Source organism: Panthera onca, chromosome A2, assembly GCF_046562875.1.
Source record: "Panthera onca isolate mPanOnc1 chromosome A2, mPanOnc1 haplotype 2, whole genome shotgun sequence".
NCBI classification, from domain to species: Eukaryota; Metazoa; Chordata; class Mammalia; order Carnivora; family Felidae; genus Panthera; species Panthera onca.
The window spans coordinates 131023594-131039098 of record NC_138340.1 but is presented as its reverse complement, the minus strand read 5'-3'; the positions used below and the strand labels follow the sequence as shown (position 1 = coordinate 131039098).

The 15505-nt window shown below is 42.0% G+C and overlaps 1 protein-coding gene across 1 annotated transcript; it reads right to left on the bottom strand.

The window, feature by feature from the left end:
* Nucleotides 1-328: 328 nt before the first annotated feature.
* Nucleotides 329-15418, bottom strand: LSMEM1 (leucine rich single-pass membrane protein 1). The gene is made up of 4 exons (XM_060632908.3): nt 11277-15418; nt 6746-6874; nt 4884-5012; nt 329-941 (listed from the first exon to the last, which is right to left on the bottom strand). Exons 2-4 carry the CDS (start codon nt 6867-6869, stop codon nt 811-813), a joined length of 384 nt encoding a protein of 127 aa, XP_060488891.1. The 5' UTR covers nt 6870-6874; nt 11277-15418; the 3' UTR covers nt 329-810.
* Nucleotides 15419-15505: the final 87 nt, after the last annotated feature.

The following is a 15505-nucleotide window of genomic DNA, read 5'->3' as shown; positions in this document are numbered from 1 at the left end:
GTAACGACCACAAACCTATCAGGTTTCTTCAAAATTAATCAGCAGAACATTGAAGGAATATTTTTTTTCATGAGAAAGGAAGCCAACTAAGCTTATATAATTTATATATAACAATACATTCTGTTTGTTCCCAAATCGAACAGAAGTTCTTCTAAAGTAGATGGTTTGCACACAGTAAGAGCTCAATAAACATTAGTTGAATACATTAGTCTCTCTCTTTTGACCCCCACCCTACCATTACACATATAACTACTGCTAGCAAATACCAGAACGCAACTAGCTCTGAAATCCACCCACCCCCCTGTCCCTGGGGAAATAAGAGTAAAAGTTTAATCACCTGAGCAAATTTTCTTTTATTGAAAAGAGTTAACACCTGGTTCCCTTGAAAACACATACTTCAATGAAACCATGAGGCTGTCACAGGAATTCATAAAGATGCATGAGGCACCATGAACCTCACTGGCACAGGGAACTTGTTCTGGTGATGAAAGCTCCTTTTGTAAGAGAAGTTGTACGTACAGAGCCAAATTCTCTGGCTTACTATTGGTTCTCCTCCATAACGGCCACCCTTAACCCCAATAAAGCAGAAGGACACAGCATACAACGAGCCCTTTTTCTGGTTGCTATCCCCAAACCCCTTTGCCTTGGAGTCGCTCCCAACCCTACAGCATTAACTTGGCCCCAGGGTTGGGATCACTAACCAGATGGTCTGTTGCCTGCAGAAATGCGCATGCTCAGTTCATAAGCCCGTGCACACCCAATAAAGCGCGGAGCTCAGGTCCTGGCGGCTGCTTTTAGAAGCTCATTTCTTTAGTTTTGTTCCGCGTCCAGTTGATTGAGTCGCTTTACAATCATGCTGTTGATTTTCTTAAGATCGTCTATGTCCTTTCCCTCAGCTGTTAGTCTTCTCGACACATCATCCATCTTGTTTCCAGTTTGAACTTCAAAACAGAAAACAGACTGTGTTACATTGATAGCCAGTGTGTTCCGTCGGGACCCGCTAGTGCCTTGTGTTGGTGCTTAGCCAAGCGCTGAAAGGCCCCCTTGGCAAGTCCCCTGCTCCAATAACCCACGCAGCCCACAAGCCCGGGAGAGAAATCGCCGAAGACTAAAGCTGTCTACCAAAGCGCATTACTTTTACAATTTATTGTGCCCAGCCTCGACTACCTTTGGCAGCTCCACACAGATTTTGGCTGAGAAACTTCACTGTGAGCCACCAAAGGAAACCACCAGCTAGTCTCATTGGGAGCATATCAGAGAAGTGATTGTTACATCGTCTTCTTAGAGCGCTCTTCTCCAGAGGTTTTTGGCTCCTCGTTGGGAAATGAGGTTTTCTGGGTTTCAGCCTATTTTGACATAGCTCTGCTGGTTCTGAATTACCAGCCCATAAATGAACATGTAGTAATTCCCCTCGGACCATCCTAAGAACAGAGACTGTATTTTCAAAATAAACAGAACTCTTGGCAACAAAATAAGCTATGGAGGTTACTCCATACTCATCAGAGGTTAAAATTTCCAGGAAATGCAGCAAAAAAATCCATACTTAATATTTGAGCTTCTTATTATTTCCATTTTAAGCAAGTTTTTTTTCCCCCAACTAATGTTGCTGGTAGTATGCCACGAGGCTTAGTGGATAAACTAATGTGGGAAAGTAAACTAGATAGAAGAGCTTCCCCTTCCAGGCTTGGGACGAATGGTTGCCCAGAAGCTGCTTCTTCCCCATGTCTGCAAAACTATGCTGGATGAATTATGGTCTAAGACATGAAGGAAGGATCTTAATTGAGATTAACTACAGAGCCAGGCAGAAAAATCACTTGCTTCTGGGGAAAAATGTGAAACTGAAGTAAATTCATAACACATAATATCCTTTCCCCTCTTGGGAACCTCCTAGTGGAACATAAGTCAAACAGAGAAGGAAGCAGCAGCCGGGCTGGCTTGAGTGTGTTCCACGATACACTGATTCCAAATTAAATTCCAAAAAAGAAAAAGAGTTCCATGTGCAAAAATGTTAGAGAAAAATTTTGCACTGATCTGCCTCTTGGAAACTCACAAGAAGTAAAAAAAAAAACAATTTGAGCATTATCTAACTCAGCAATTATCAACCTCCTTTGACCATAGAATCCTTCCCTCAGGCAACAACAACATCCCAGGAACCTAGTATTCTCTGGAATAGACTGCTTGGCCACTAGAATTTGTTACCAGAGGCATGTATAGTAATCTACTCTTGTAGCCCATTATTCCTTTTTAGGAAAGAGATTATGACAAAAACATAAGGTCCAATGGTTTAATAAGAATGTAATCAAGTATAAAATAAGTCTTTTCCCTCTTACATAAAAATACCAGTTATAAAGAATACAGGTTCTTTCACGTCAGTGAAAAGACTACAAATTTGCACTAAATCCCACTGAGAGCAAAATGGTTTCTTTGTTAAAGATGAGCACAGGCCAAGTTCATTTCCAGAGGCCTGTGCCAACTCCACTCTGAGGCTGAGTTAAGGTTTGTCTGAAAACCACAGGAAGTCCTTGTTTTATTTCTTCAACATAGGCAATGGAGGGCAGGGAAGCTTTGGAGCCAGACAGGTCAGGGTTTGAATCTTGGTTCTGCCTCTGATTAGCAGGGTACACATGGAGAGGTACATTTCTAGGTCTTAGTCTCACGTCAGTAAAATAGAAATACTAAATACTATCTTAAGAGGTAAAGATGTAAGATAATGAATTTATGTATCTGGCACAGAGCAATAGCCCAAAGAAAGACATTCTTCTTGGGGTGCCTGGGTGGCTCAGTCGGTTGAGTGGCCGACTTCGGCTCAGGTCATGATCTCACGGTCCGTGAGTTCGAGCCCTGCGTCGGGCTCTGTGCTGACAGCTCAGAGCCTGGAGCCTGTTTCGGATTCTGTGTCGCCCTCTCTCTGACCCTCCCCTGTTCATGCTCTGTCTCTCCCTGTCTCAAAAATAAATACGTTAAAAAATAAAAATTAAAAAAAAGACATTCTTCTTTGTTCATATCTTCTTTTTCTTTCTTCGTATGACTTTGCTCTCAACGTAAAACACCAGCAGCAAATATAACATAAATCACATTTATACAAGAGGGGTATAATGACAGTAATAAAGTGCATGCTCTTTGAAGTCAGGCAGGAGTGTCTTTGGGCCCTGATTCGGCACTTATTAGTTGTGGACCTCAGGCACGGTGATTAACCGAAGCCTCAGTGTCAGCACCGGTAAAACCAGAATAATAGTAGATCGTACGACCTAGAGTTGTTACGAGGTTGTGAGCAAACAGACATCAAGTGTTACTTAGCACAGTGCCTGGGAAAATGAGTGCTCGATATATAGCACTTCTTATCATCATTACCTTTAACCTCATTACCCGTCGCTCCACAGAAGAGAGAAGTTCCTTTGGGTGGCTCTCCTGCCGATAGGGATATCTAAAATTTCCTGCTAGTTTAACTCAGTCATTACCCCAGATGGGTGTGGCAGAATGATATTTGGAGCATTAATTTTTGTTGGTATAACATTTCAGAATTCAGAGTAATGCATGGGCTTTTTCTGGCCCTGAAGATTCAGGAACAACCCACATCCAATGGACAGTCAGAGACAAGGGCACCATTATTGTAAGGATAGTTCCCATTGAAGCTTTTAAGTTGGAGAGGGCATGGACTGGGCCAGAGAGAAGCAGTTAAATATCCCACCTCCCCACCTGCCCCGACCCCAGGCTAGATAAAAAGCCAGAAGGAGAAAGGAGTTTGGGGAAGAGAAGGGGTCTGAGGCTGTAAAAGAGCCACACCCCCTGCCCACCTGTCTCCCCCCATCATCACCACCACTACCTCCTTTAATCCTGAATGAATTTAAATTAAAGGCCTTCCAAAGACATGGGCTCCACTTCTCACTGAAGATTTTTGAAGGCTACAGGGCCTGCAAAGCAGGAAAGGGCAGAAGAAATAAATGATGGTTCTCAGGACCCAGGGGAAAAGGCGTGGTTCAGGGCAGCAGGAAGCTGAAATAAATCCAGATAATGGCCCACAGAGGTTAGCTGAGAGAGAGAACTGATGGGCTTGAGGGGAGAGGGCAACCCACAGAAGGAAAGGACAGCACCCTGCCCCTGCCAAGGCAGAGAGGAGAGTGGCCCTGAGGTCTGGGGGGTCTCGCCATGTGGGACAGCCCAGCCACCACTCAATGGCAGAGGTCAGGCCCAGGCTGAGAGCAGGGAGGGCAGGTCGTCATACAGCCCCGGGGGAGTGTCAAACAGGAAAGAAGTGGCCTCATCACCTCCCCAACACAGCCTCTGGGACCTTGCACAAGCCCTCAGTGCTTCCAATAGATTTCTGGGAAGTGAGAAAACCTGGGAAGGAGTTTGAAACCTGAATGTGACTCTATGGTAGAGACCTGAATTAATGGAGCAATTACGTACTGGATTAAGAAAAACTAGAATCAACATTTGACAGCCAGGGACTCCCAAGTAAGAAAGGAAAGTTATAGAGACACCTGGGTGGCAGTTCAGGATCTGACCCTTGATTTTGGCCTAGGTGGTGATCTCACGTCAGGCTCTGCTTTGTCAGCCTGGGATCCTATCTCTCCCTCGCTCTCTGCCCCTCCCCCACTAATGTGCTTGTGTTTGCTCGCTTTCTCACGCTCACTCTCTAAAAATAAATAAATAAACTTTAAAAAAAAAGAAAAGAAAGTTATAGAAATATTTAATGTCCTTGTTTGTGAACTTGTGGCACTGTGGTCTTACGTCCCCAGAATCACAGGGTCAGGCACTTGCCGTCTGTCTTTCCAGTGTAGCAGCGATTGCCAAAAAGCATGGACTCCTCACAGGAGCAAAGTTAAACAACCAGCAACAAAGTAAGAGCATTTAGGAAACGAGAACGTGTCAGTGGTACTTACCTATTAGAAAGATCACGAAGGAAACCAGTGCCAGACTGACAATCAGCACAATTATCAGCCCCATAAAAAATAGACTGTGACTTCCGTTTCCTGAGTTAGTGCCAACGTCTGGGATTTTCTCCTGGAGAGCTAACATGAAACAAACAAAAATACCTATGACAAAAACTCCTCAGGATCCACCTTGCCAGCAGAACTGAACAGTCCCCCACTGTTAAAGACCCGAGTAAGGGATACACCCGTTTTTCCCTGTGATCACCCTGGAAAGTGACTTATGTCATAGGAATGTCTTTGGACTTATGTCTTTGGTGCTGTTTGTGAATTTTTTACCTTCTTCATCCTTGGTAGTCAAAAAAATAAGCAGGGTTTAGCACTCTCCTTGGAAAGTTCTTTGAAGATGGTGTTAATACTGAAGAGGCAGGACGTGGGTTTTCTTTGGATGGGTAGGAGAGGATATGTGTGTTAAGCTTTCAGAGTGATGGAGACTGTATTGCCCTCTTCTCTGAAGTGACAGGGGAGTAAAATACAGCTGGCTGGGACACCTATGCTGAGTGGAAGGCTGAATGCTCCAGGGTATCTCCCAGAAATGCCTTTCACCATAGGAGTAAGTTAAGCTGACATCCATTTAAATAGAAAAATGGCCCGGATGTATCTGGGTTTCTCAGAGCTGTCTTTGGGATGAACCTGCTTGGCAAACAAGGTTCTTTTAAATGTTGTGCAGTTACACTGAGACTGCAAGTATGCTTATAAAGCAGCTAAAGCATGAAGTGTCTGCATTTGGCCATCATTTTGTAAGGCCTGTTTGCCTAGGAACACCCAAATTAAATTAAATAAGCACTGTAGGAACTTGGGGTCATGGAGACCATTAACTTCCTTTCTGTATTCTCTCCTACTTTGCATCGGTCCCACACACTGTGCTACCTGATAATAGCTAGGTGGGTGGCTTAGGTCCTGGGCCGTGTAAATACATCATGCGTCACCCCGCAACAACTTTTGCTTCCTAATCAAAGCAATGGCATAAGCTGGTACCCAAACACCTATTCCTGCGGAGACTTGACTGCAGTAGAAGCAGATGAAAGTCTGAACCCATTAAAATGAAGAAAAAAGCAAGACCTCAATTAGGATTTAGAAGGGGAATAATAGATATAAATTTGGAATTACCTGAGTTTAGAATGGAATGGAACAAACGACTAGTAGAAAATTAAGGCCTGTGTTTGAAAGTCAGAGTTTAAACTGGAAAAATGGGGCTCAGAATGATCTGAGAGAGCTCATTCACAATATTTAGGGAACAAAGTACACATTTAGTATTTAGAGGATTTTTGTTTTGCCTTTCTCCTCCTTTTTTAACCCTTTAATTGGGACCATTTGTGATTTTTAAGTAGAAAATGAAGTTGACTTCATGCCCCCCCAAAATTTGATGACTTCTTGAAATCTGGATGAATGTGTGGAGCATTTTCTCAGCAATGCACTACAAAGTAAGACTTCTCCTGGAAAGTGGGCACCACCGTGACCTGGCCATGGTCTCTGGAAGGCACGACAGCAGCCAAGGGGGATGAGCAAACCTCTTGGAAGACCAGCACTGCAGTTTCCCTGCCCTTCCCGGGGAGAAACACTCCACAGAAACTTCTCAGAACTCTTGAAGACATATTCCAAATCTTGCTTAGGACCCAAGAAAGCCCATAAGCCTGTCAAATATTAAGAGAACTAACACAAAAGTTGACTAATAATAAAAAGCATTTCCAGCACTGAGCTGTTCCTAATGCCCACCCTGCCACCCACCACACCCACAGGTCCAGATTAGCCTTTACTATTTTTAGGGGGCCTAGAAGCCAGGAAGAGCCAGCAAGCCCGGGAGGCACACATACGGAGCAGATGCTGTGAGCCAGCAGGACAGAGGGTCAGTCTGTTTAAGTCATTTATGGAATCCACAATATAAAGCTTTCGATCTTCAGGCATGCCTCGAGAGCTGGTGTCCTGGGAATGATTCATAGTTCCTGGAAGAAAACACTGACACTAAACAGAAGGCCGGCTCTGGGAGCCCCCCTGCACAAGAATCAGAGGCCACAGGAAGCTGGACAGGCACGGAAAGAACCACCCACATGCATTATTTCCAGCTGAAGGTCTAGAAAAGCTGCGCTTGTCCAGAAGAAAATATTTCCCTTTGGGGACAACGTTGTACCTATTCTTTTTGCTTGGCTTGCCAGGAAGCTCAGACTCAATTGTGACACCCAATGTGAGCCCTTTATACCCTGCTTATCTGAATATCCTCTTTCCTTCTCCTCAGATTTCTTAATTCTCGCTATTTTCCCTGAGCCTGCTTTTTAATTTTGTAATTTATTTTATTTCATTAATTTTTTTAAGTTTTTATTTATTCATTTTGAGGGAGAGAGAGAGAGAGAGCACATGAGCATGAGTTGGAGAGGGGCAGAGAATGGAGAGAGAGAATCCTAAGAAAGCTCTGTGTGGACAGGGTGGAGCCCGATTCAGGGCTCAAACTTATGAGGAGTGAAACCATGAAATCATGACTCCGGCTGAAGTAGGTTGCTTAACTGATTGAGCTGCCCAAGCTCACTGAGGTGCTGCAAGAAAACTATTTTAAAATAAATTACAAAATTAGGGGCACCTGGGTGGCTCAGTCAGTTAAACATCCGACTTCAGCTCAGGTCATGATCTCACAGTTCATGGGTTCCAGCCTCGTGTCGAGCTCTGTGTTGACAGCTCAGAGCCTGGAGCCTGCTTCAGATTCTGTGTCTCCCTCTCTCTCTGCCCCTCCCCCACTTGTTCTCTGTCTCTGTCTCTCTCTCTTTCAAAAAATGAATAAAAATTGAAAAAATAAAATAGTTTTCTTTTATCACATTGTTTATATTCTGGTGAGATGCCTCAAATCCTTTGGACAAGAAAACTATGTATAAACATACGGAAAGGTAAAACTAAGCTAGTCGGCCTGTGGCCCAAAGACAGATTGTGAGAGGGCAAGAGAATATTACCGCAAACCATCCTAATTGCATGAGGCTTTAAAACATAACTGCGATTTTTACATTCTCGCTCAATATGGTATATATGAGTCTCCACCTTACATGTATTCTTTAGCCATTAGATGCTGGCAGGGAGTCCTCAAGACAAAAATCTTCGCAGGCTAGGGTGCTATAAAGAGGAACCGCGCAGCGGATTGGAGGCTAAACTCCGGGACGTCTGAGGGCTCTTTCCTCCGAATTTCCTTAGATTGAGGCCACTTCCATAGTAAAGAATTTTAAAACTGAGGTTGACATTTAAGGTAATATTTTCTGATGACAGCACTTCCAGCAAACCTGAAAAGCCCGAATGGGTTTCTTTATAAAGTCTGTTTTATTAGGTCTCTTCTAGCACAACAGAGAACGTGTGCCCTTTTAATTACATGAAATAAAGGGCTCTAGGAAGACAAATTCAAATTACCATCAAAACTGTCTCTTTCATGGTGGTCTCTCTTCATAAAATGAGTCCAATGGTGACATAGGGACTTTTTGATGTGAAAGGGACTGTAGACACGCTCTAGTCTGGCCCCCTCCTTCCCACAGAGGAGGAAATGGATGCTCAGCTGGTGAATGCCCAACACCACACATTTACTTAGAGGCAGAGCTAGCCGGAAGCAGACCTCTTGCTTCAGAGTTCACTGTGTCTTCCCTTTCCTCTCCACATCCCTCCCTCACCCTCTTCTCCTTTTATTTTTTAATGCTTATTCATTTTTGAGAGACAGAGCCTGAGTGGGGGAAAGGCAGAGAGAGAGGGAGACACAGAATCCAAAGCAGGCTCCAGGCTTCAAGCTGTCAGCACAGAGCCTGACGCAGGGCTCGAACTCATGGACCGCGAGATCATGACCTGAGCTGAGGTCAGACACTTAACCAACTGAGCCACGCAGGTGCCTCCCTAACCCTCTTTCAAGACTTGGCTCAAACCTCATCTCTCGAAGAATCAACCTGCCTTTCCTTTGTGCTTTTGCTGGATGCGGTACCTTCTTCCATCAGAACACACATTCTATTTTACAACATTTACTGCTTACATCTTTGACTTTCCTGGTTGACTGAGAACTCCTCAGGGTGGGCACCAATCCTATTCTTCAAATACTCAGTGTCAAATGTATAAGCCATGACTTACGTTAAGTTGGAACAGCTAAAATATTTTATTTACGATCTGAAGCTCACCATTTACAAAAGAATTTGAGGCAGTTAATAATAAATGCAATGACAGAAAGAAACTGAGGATAAAAATCCTCATGTGATATCTATCTGGACTCTGGTAAAGTCAATAAACTTTGTGCCTTCATTTATATGAAGCAACACACTGTTTACTTCCAGTTAACATTAAAAATCTTTCCTTTAATAGCAGTTGCAAAATGAAGAAAGATAGAGTTAGGAGAAAACAAATTCAGAAAAAAAAAAGTTGCGAACACCTACAGATCTGAAAAAGGATCAGCCATTTACTAAACAGGGTAAACTGGGGGCGCCTGGGTGGCTCAGTCGGTTAAGCTGCCGGCTCAGGTCATGATCTCACGGTCCGTGAGTTCGAGCCCCGCGTCGGGCTCTGTGCTGACGGCTCGGAGCCTGGAGCCTGTTTCAGATTCTGTGTCTCCCTCTCTCTGACCCTCCCCCGTTCATGCTCTGTCTCTCTCTGTCTCAAAAATAAATAAACGTTAAAAAAAAATTTTTTAAATAAACAGGGTAAACTGCATCCTCAAACATTAAAAACCAGGAATTCCCCAGTCATACCTAAAACCCACTAGTACTTGTAAAAAAATATGCTCCTGAAACCCTAAGAAAAACATGGACTAATTAAACTTTTTATCAGTCAAAGCTAATAACTAAACAAGGTGTTCCAGGTATCCTGAAATTTTAATTAACAAAAATATGTAATTCTCAGAGTATTTTAGATTAGATATTACTGAAGCATTGATATTGATATTACTGAATTCCAAATATACTTCATGGAATAGTCCTAAGGGAATGACATGAAGTGATCGTTTTTTAAAAAGCAGCAGCAGCATATAAAATAAAGGAGTCTTAGAGATCAATCAAGTCTTATCCTTTCACAGATAAAATCATAAGCAATGACTGATGCATGGTCACAGATTCTACTCTTCCAGAAATGCTTTGTATTTTATCATCTCTTATACTTTATTATCCCGAGTACTAATATTTGATGAGCAATAAAGGTTTGTATGTTACATCATAGAATCATCATTCCAGCCATGGCTTCTATTTTAGGCGTGGTGACTGGCACGTGGTTCATTTTTGGATCTCTGACTCAACGTCCTCAAGCCTTAGCTTCCCCTTTAGGAATGGAATTGCTATTGCTCAAATCTCATACAGGAGCTTCAACAACGGTTACAAAGTGGAGGAACAACTAGAAAATCATAGCCACAAAAACTAACCTAGGAGCAGTGCAGCTAATTAAATCTCCAAATGATCAGCCTTGCTACTCACTGAAAAAGGTGATTCAGTGCAACAACAAGTCCAAAATCACTGAGGCAACAACTTAGAGTAAGCTATGACGTGCCCGGAAAGTAAATTTCTTCCTCAGGGTAAAGTCATAATATAAATAGAGGCCATTTTCATGTACTTTTAAATGAACTACAACATGCAAATGAAAAATAACTAGCAAAGAAAATGGGATTGGGTGTCCGTGGTTCATGGCCACCAAGAGCCTATAAATGGCTCTGTGAGTAAATGGATCCAGGATCACATGCCCCGAAGCCAGGACCCACTGTTGTTGACACCAGTTGCTGCTATCTCTGGCATCTCCATATAAGGGCACCTGGGAACAAGCAGCAGGGCTGGAGAAGCCAAAGTGTTACTAAATTCTGCATCACAGTAGCTCAACCCTCCTCCCTAACTCTGGTGTGCAAATTTGCTCACTATTCTGAGATTGACCAAAGCAGTATCCTTTTAGCGGAGCCTTTTCTAATCCCTTGCACTGAAACATGTAAGTAATTTCATTTTCCTCCAGCTTAGATCACGCTCACAGCTCTTTTTATCATTTGAGAATTCTTTGACCAGCTACAAATAAATATTCCGACAAAAGAGTTGTCTATGAAAAATTGCTTTGCTCTTTATTTTTTCCCCTGGGTGCTTGATATCAAAGCACAGAAATGACACACCGGTATTGCTTGCCACAAAATCCAAATTGTTATAATAGGGTTTAATTCAAAGCTAATAGGAAGCTTTATTGAGTGAGTCATGGTAATTTGTTCTTTAATTCCATTTCAGAGTCAGTGCCTCTTCACATTCAGGAATTAATTTTTTAAATCAAGTCTAAATCATTTCTATCAAAAGTTTAAAGCACAGAGCACATGCAACAAAAAACATCCCAGCCTCAAGAATCATAATTCGGTGTCGGTAGAGTAATAGCATGCAAATTACTTACAAAAAATGTGAGCTTTGACTGCTAGGTTACCAGAAAAGAAAAGAAAGAAAAAAAAATACTATTCAGAAGCAACTACAGTAAAACTTTCTATGAATTCTGTAGTCCTGTCTTTGCCTTCCTTCAGCGAACGGGTGCTCCTACAAGGCCCATAAACCCCGGCATGATGTTGGTCTATATTTAGTGTTAATTTAGCCAAGCAGTGTAAGATTTCCAAATACTTTTTATGCAATGTCTAAGGTTTTTAGGGACTATATTACTGAAACTATGCTTTAAAAAGAAAAAGCCACCATGCCTTGATTCAATTGGTAACTGTTGAGGTTGTTATTGGACCGAAGTTAATGTCCTTATTTGGCTGATGGGACCGGGTAAGCAGACACATTTCTAGCACTTCTGCCACGGTATGCTCCCATATATAAATATCCAGTAGCGGACCGGAGCTGCCATTCTGACAGGACTCCAGACCAACCAGAGGACTGCAATAAAGAGCGACAGAGAAAGGTTGTGATACTAACTGGGATGATGGCACGTCAGAGAACTCCGGGTGCTTCCAGAAGCTACAAAAAAAGATTGCGAGTGGGAGATTGTATGGCTACAGACCCGCTGCAGAAGAGAGAAGCACTGTGTCTCATCAACTTCCCTTTCTACTCAAAGCCTTTATTTATTCTGAGTTTTTATGCATCCGCTTTCTCAGAAATGCCAGACTTTCTCTCATGGGGTTCCCGCACAGGCACGCCAAGGAGCGCCTGCCCTCTGGTGTACAGGAGAGGAGCTACAGTGAGGACTGCCATCCTGTGAGTCCCATTCGCAGGCTACAGGGACAAACTATCCTGGCAGGACACTAAGGGCTGGGCAGTAATCAGATACGCAGTCCTTTCCAAACCTACCTTCTTCCATTGCACATCTAGATGGACACATCTATGGATCTTTGAAACAGTTTGTACGTCAATCAGAAAATGTTTGCTTCACGGAACTTTCTTTACATTTATATTTAGTATGGACCTCGGTCTACATTTAGGGGAAAGGAATGCCATTTCCTTAAGCTTCATCTGTACCAGGGGACCAGTTCACGGAGGAAGCAATATAACTAGTAACTGTCTCCTCAGAGGTACGTTATACATTAAAAAGCTATGCCAAATTTCTTGAAAAAATGAAAATGTTTGTTTGCTGTTATATTATCAGCCTGTTTATAAATCTCCTAGCTACCTGATCAGTCTTAAACCATCAAACCTCTGAAGAAACAGCAGCCTCATTCTGAATATGTACTATGTACGTTTTTCTCACTCCTGTAACCTTACAACCCTATCAGTCCCCCTTCAGGGATGAGGAAAATGTAGCCTAAGCAATTCCTTACCCCAAAGTCTGAATTCAACCATATTTTACACAAGGGAAAGGGATGAAAAGTTCTTATGGCTTGCGATTAATTAGACTTCTGGAGAAGCACGTGAGAGCAAAGAAAGATGACATACATACCTCATTGTATCTATTACGTACTTGAAAGATCACATCAAGAAGAGTTCAGTCATAAGAAGAAAATAGGTATTCTCACCTGAAATAATCTGGGGGCACTTTTAAGTATTTCTTGATTTTTATATGAAACACTTTATTTTACCATATCTAGATTCAACTCCCAGGAAATTCAGTAAATGCCATCACAGCCTTGAATCATGGATGCTGGTTGCTTCAAAATTAATGCTTGAGCCTCAAAACATTAAGAACTGAGTAGGCAGGGACCATTTTAAATTCCTTTAAACCAGCAAGATTAATCAAGAACCAAGGAATGAACTGGTTCATATGATATGAACTATCATATACCATTTTGCTACTTTTGAGAAAACTCAATTATTTTTATACATTGAAGCCCCAGTAATCCTTGTCTAGCAACTATCCATAAATTTCATGAAGATGTACCCATCCATAAATTTAATATACAGATTAACTCATTTCTCTCTTCTTCCTCCTAAAACCCCATTAAAAAGGCAGAATAGGAATTAAAATTAGAAAACCACAAGAATGAAAATTGGAAGAAATAATACTGAACAAGATTCCAACAAATGTATTGAATACGGAAGAGAGTAGTCATTACCCGCATGTGTAGAACGGCAGAACTCAGGCGGGCTTAGGAATTGGAGGCAAGAATGAAGTATGGAGCTAAATCCAGGCAGGTGATTTCATAAAGATTGAAAAACTGCGTTATAGAAATCTACCCCCCCCCCCAAATAAATGATTAAGAAATAAAGCCAGAGGCTCAATTCAGCGGTTCTAGTTATTTCATGGAGTTCCAGGACAAAGTGTGTATGTGTGGGTTTTGTGTGTGTGTGTGTGTGTGTGTGTGTGTGTGTGTGTGTGTGTGTAGGCAGAGGGTAGGTGAGGGGGGCTGGGCGGGGTCAGGGCCCACCAAAGCACAGTTATCGCTGAATTTTTACAACTCTAAAGTACCTCCAGTAACAAAACAAAGAAATAAAAATTGCACATCACAACAGTTTTATTACAATAGAGTGAGGTCTTCAAAATTCTGAATTTGATTTTCTACCTAAAATTTTATATACCAAGCCATATTACCTTTCAGGCATGCGGTAGTCTAAGTAATTGAGCCTCTAGGCACCCCTTCCTTCACTGAAGGAAGTGTTCTCTACCAAGCAATCTAAGAACAAAGACACAGGGTCCAGAAAACGTGGACTCCAACCCAAAGGAGGAAAACATATCCCAGGATGATGAAGTCTCAGAAACAGTTGTACATATACATGGACAAGAGAGAAATTAGTTTAGACTGAAACAGGTATACGGTTGGGCTTTGACCCTGTGGAAAATTGATCTTAAAAAGTTTTATGTATTTGGGACTGTTTCGGAAGAATTAGTGATGTAAATGTAAAACCAACACAAAATGTTGAGAATGGTAAGGAAGCACAGGCAACTCAATTCAGGAATGAACATAGAGATATGGTCACTATAATCCGACGATGCCAATTTAATGGAAAAATACCAGAATGAGAAAAAAGGAAAAAGGAAAAATCATCTATCAAATAGGAAGCTGTCAGATGTCTAAACATAGTAAACCAGTAACAGTATAAGCATATTACTTAGAAATCTGAAACCAAGGCCCTAGGAAAAACACCAAAGGCTGAAACGGCCCCTGTGAAATGGAAAAGGATGCAGCAGGGAGCTAACTTTCCCCCTTACAATCCCTGAGGTACCATTCAACTATGTATATACATCATCTTAATAAAAATTTTTATTTAAAAATAGTATACATACATGAAATTGAAAATTTACGGGCAATAACTACTTGCAATCGTTTTTCCAGGATTCTGACCTACTTGGGAGCACAAGAAGGTGGCAACAGCGAACTCTGGTTCTGGATTCCGAGGCAGTTTTCCTCTGCACCAAAACTGAGAGATGGGACTCACGCTTGCCGCAGCTACAGGGACTCTACAGGCCAGATAATACGGTTTCAACAAGAAGCTACATCACACGTCCCAGGAGTTGTTGAGAATGTCGGGGAGGAAGAGCCCTGGTTTGGGAAGAACACCTTCACGGATCTGGGCTCTTCTCTTGTGTACAGGTTACCCCCCCTGAAGCCTCTTATTACTGTTTTCTGCACTAAACCCAAACAAATCAGTAACTAGAATCCCAATGAGGCGCTAAGTATTATTCTACAGTGATATACCCAATGACATTGCTACATTCTTTCATCTATCTTCATGCTTCCAAATATACAAGTGAGTTTTGTCTCTCTCCCCCTATCTAGGTTGGTTATTTTGAACTTTGTACCTCAAACCCATAAATGTTTCTTCTACTAGAAAAGAAGCACTTTTAGTGTGAAAAGATCTTTATTTCAAAATGTAAGACTATAGCAGGTAAAATGTGTTACTGCCCTCAGAGGTCAAGGTTGGCAGCCTTTCTGGCATATGCTGAACTCCTCGTGAACTCCCACTAGCTTTGGTCTCAAAGACCAAATGGCCTTTCAGAGTAGCTCTAAGGTCTCATGCTTCGTCAACCCCAGTGACAGAACTAAAATGATTAGGTCCCATTTAATAATTAAAATATAGCAGAATTCTAAAAGAATTAGCTCCCAAAATTGTATCCAAAACTCACTTGTCTAGTATATTAAGTACTTTGTATATTTACAACATTTTAGTCAATATTTTTGGACAACTACAGTATAAGAAATTTAAACTTGGGTGATAGGTTTCCTCATTATGAAATCAAGTACAGTAACATATTTTTGCTCT